The following is a 4,072-nucleotide window of genomic DNA, read 5'->3' as shown; positions in this document are numbered from 1 at the left end:
ATTGGTGGTTCTAATTTACAAATAAACCAAAAAAAAATATTTTGGACTAATTATATGGAGGTCCTTAACTTTAGTAAAATGCAAAACACTGTTATTTGTCAAACACTTAATGAACTAATGTGTCGCATTAACAATCCATTAATAAATTAATAAAAAGCTTTATGTAATGACCAATTCGAACAATAATCTTAATTAGAATTGACTAAATTAACAAAAGAAATTTAAAATCTCCAAAATGAAAATGACTATTTTAGAATAATATGCAGTGTAGTTTACCCTTTTATTTTTAGTCAATTGTGTTTCTAATTACTAAATATTCTTCTTTACCAAAAGAAAAATATTTATATAATTTTTGACATATTTTTAACATGTTCATTTTTCGTTGTATTTTTATTTTTATTCTCTCTTTGAAATTGTCAGTCCCGAAAAAATCTGGCACAACAAACAAATTCTATGATTCAAAATTGGGACCTTATTTCAGGCAGAGACAGTTTATTGTTACAGTTTCCTGGCAATCAAGGAACTGGTCCAAGATTCCAAGTCAGATCATTCTGTAAAAAGTACAAAAGAAGAGTTAATTGACCAGACACATGGACTGAATCTGACAAATTTTCATATATATATAGATAAAAAAATAGAATATGAACTTCCAAATACACTAAAAAAGAAAAACTAAGAAAACAATTAAGCACGTTCGTTCCAAACATATACTCGCATCAGATATATCCGAATTTGAGTAAAATAGCGGCGTACATTATTACTACATTCCATCTAAACGACAAAGTTTCGTGCATAGACAAACTCTTAATTTATAACCTCATAAAACCAACTATGTACCCTACTACTGCTGAGGATGACGACCAGCTAAACATCAGTCTACTCACAAGATATAGTCTTATAGATACTTTTTTTTTTTTTTTATTACAGAAGCTGATAAGTTAAAATGAAAACTATCTAAGCAGCTACTACAGCTTCAGGGGTGCTTGTGACTGGAAGAGCAGCTGGGACAGAAGAAGTATTACCAGTTTTTGCATCTTGATCTTTTGCAGCAGCAGCTGCTGGTGGTGGTGGCGGAGAGTGCTTCAGGTGAGAAGGTGTGTTGTGCTTTAGTTTCACTAGTATCTGTCTCATCCTCGAACGGTCAGTAGGTTTCCCAGGCTTAGGACCTTGGACAACAACAATGGAAGGCTTCTTCTCCTCCTTTTTTCTTCTTTTCTCTATGGTTGGCACTTCATTAGGAATGAGCTCCGCGATTGCTTTCCAGTAATTCTTATCAGCTTCGGCATGGAATTTCTCATGATTGGCTACAAATATCTGACACAGAATACAAGTTATAGTGCATTATATATGGCATTGGCACATTGCTCTGCATCTAAGATGTTAGAAAACGAAACATAAGCAAATTTTATGAGAATGTTATTCTATAACTCAACAAACCAAGTTAAGTCAGTAAAATGAACTTCCAGAGAATGTCGTAGTTTCAATCACTTTACATCTACAAATGACATCCTGATCCCTGCTTTATAAGGCGATAAGTAAAGTGACACCAATCCTCCGTCCGGTAGGAGTATTGAGTTTTCAGTCACTGAAGAGATAAGAAAATGTTTCCATTCCAGAGCATAATATCAATGTTCAATCATAGACAATGAACATCTTGATAATATCAACATCAGCAGTTAAATACCGACAAAAGAATGCATGTGACATTTAGCACCTAACAGTTCATGCACGACTAGAAGCTGGAATAAGAAAAAAAAAAAAATTCTTTTTTCAGTTCTGTTTTGTTTTGGGCAAGTTACAAACTTATCTAAAAATGTAAAAGTATTAGCATACAGCTTCAACAACAACAAAAAAAGGGATACCTTCTCTTTGTCTCTGTTATTGGCCTTGTTGTTTTCACAGGTCACCTCCCTTTTCTTATAAAACTCAACTTTGTATTGATCAGCTTCCTCAATTATTTGGCTCAATAACTCCTTCTCCCTCTTGTCCTTCTCCTCCAACCGAATTGCATTCTCCCTATGCAATAACAACAGTCATATTTCCCACGTTTAGTACCATTGAAACCTATAAAATTAGCAACAGCTTTCACATTTTCATTATTTACTTATTTATCTTTTTGGTATAAATGAGACTGTAGCCTGTGATAAGGGAAAGGCTTGCTCTATGTTGCTATCCGTGTTTGACACCCATGCCTGAGGTATATCTGGAGGAATAGAGGTAGACCCTCCAAGGGTCTCATAACACATGGAAAAAAAATTAAGATATATATGTTGGATACATATATGTACCCAACACTTACATGGCATTCGGACTCCGAAATGGTTTGGAGCACCGCTTTGGGTGGGTACATCAACCAACTAAGCTAAGCCACTACAAAATTTACTCAAAAAAAAATATAAATTATTAAAGGAAATACAAAAAAAAAAAAAGAACAAAAAAATCCAGATATTCTCTTGATTCAATCTTTTTTCTTTTATAAGATGACCAAAGTTCACAAGTGATAAAAAATTAAACGCATAACCACTCCTGTCCTAAAATATTTTAGCTCTCCGTTTTTTCCAAACTAGCCAGAGTATACTCTAGATTTGTGCTCTTATGATGCAGATACTGTCCAATAATGGCTTGAGTGTCCAATTGACCGAAAAATGCTTTTTTCCAATGATACCACCAATTAGCTTATCTTTAGGTTTAAAAATGCCAGCTTGGAGTGAAATTACTAGCGCTAATCGTAACATTAAAAATTTCCTCGCAACTCCATTTTCATGCTGAAATCTACCTTCATATGTTGACCCAATTCTTCTATCCGAATTTCTTATATGGTGCACCCATGCTAGTACCTCACTCCTTCTCTTTGATTCAATCTCTAAAAAGAATAAATTCAAAGATAAGTAAAATCCTACAACTCTACTTCTAATCCCAGAAATTAGCACTAAATTCTTAGATTTCCCTACTTAAACCCTAATATGGCTTAACCAAACTTATTTAAAACTTTTCAAAAAATTCAGTTCTTTAACACCCTAATATGACTTAACCAAACATATTCAAAATCTTCATAAAGATAAAAAAAATTAACTAAATCTAGCTCCTTCGCACATTTCCAAAATACCTAAGTGCCGTATTCATAAGTTCAATTCCTAACTTTTTAACTTCCCCAAACTCTATACTTAAATATAAGACAAAATTATTAAAAAAAAATGAAAATTTTTTAATGGATCTTAACCTTCTCCATTCCCTGAGAGCAACACCTTCCTCAGGCTCTATCTCCGCCGGCGGAGGCAAAACCGGGCCGTCCGATCCGCCAAAATCTTGGCCAAAACCTACCCCATTTGTGTATGAATCTGATGCAAACACATCATCAGTGGAGCCCTTGCCATGATCCGAGTGGTCGGCGAAAGAGTCGAATTGCTGAGAAGGGTCGTATCCGGCGTAGCCGGCACCGTCTTCATCCTGGTGTGGAACAGAGTCAAAAGAGTCTAAGGAGTCGTCGGCGAGTTGAGTGAAAGAGTCAGGGAAGGTTGACATTTTTCTTCTAAGCAAGGTCTTGTACGGAGACGACAAAGGGTTGATGAAAATAAGCTATGGAAATTGAATCGAAGTCAATCACTGTCGCAGTGGGAGGCACAAATGAAAAGACGATAACTCTCAAGGGATGTTAATGGGTTTGGTTAAATGAACCAATTGTTTGGGCCATTGTTTGGGTTTGATGGAGGTGAGTTTTTGGGCCATTAAAACTCTAAAGTTTTTGCCGAATTCCGTTCGGTATGGATCACTTTTTGTAGTTAGTTGTCCCTTCAAAAGCACATTGGAATGATGCAATCTTTAAATAAGAAAGAGGTTAAGACAATTAGACATTGAGATCATGCCCTTCCGGCTTACATTTCAACCCTCCCCTCCACTTCAATCAGATTATTTTATTTATTCAATTTTTTTGTTTAATTCCCTATAACTTATGAATTTAGTTTTTATATTTTAATTTAATTATTGTATTTATCAAATTTTAAAATTTATATCCTCAAGATGGTTGTTAAATTTAGGAATAAATACCAAAAGTATACATGAACTATGATTTAAT

General features: G+C 34.5%; 1 protein-coding gene across 1 annotated transcript; it reads right to left on the bottom strand.

The window, feature by feature from the left end:
* Positions 1 to 693: 693 nt before the first annotated feature.
* LOC108460824 (clathrin light chain 2-like) lies at positions 694 to 3,670 on the bottom strand. Its single transcript, XM_017760489.2, has 3 exons — positions 3,221 to 3,670; positions 1,863 to 2,016; positions 694 to 1,314 (listed from the first exon to the last, which is right to left on the bottom strand). The coding sequence occupies exons 1-3, from the start codon at positions 3,520 to 3,522 to the stop codon at positions 955 to 957; spliced, it is 816 nt and encodes a 271-aa protein (XP_017615978.1). The 5' UTR covers positions 3,523 to 3,670; the 3' UTR covers positions 694 to 954.
* Positions 3,671 to 4,072: the final 402 nt, after the last annotated feature.

The sequence above is a fragment of the Gossypium arboreum genome, chromosome 4, assembly GCF_025698485.1.
Source record: "Gossypium arboreum isolate Shixiya-1 chromosome 4, ASM2569848v2, whole genome shotgun sequence".
NCBI lineage: Eukaryota > Viridiplantae > Streptophyta > Magnoliopsida > Malvales > Malvaceae > Gossypium > Gossypium arboreum.
The sequence above is the reverse complement of the archived record's forward strand: the minus strand, read 5'-3'. Positions and strand labels throughout refer to the sequence as shown.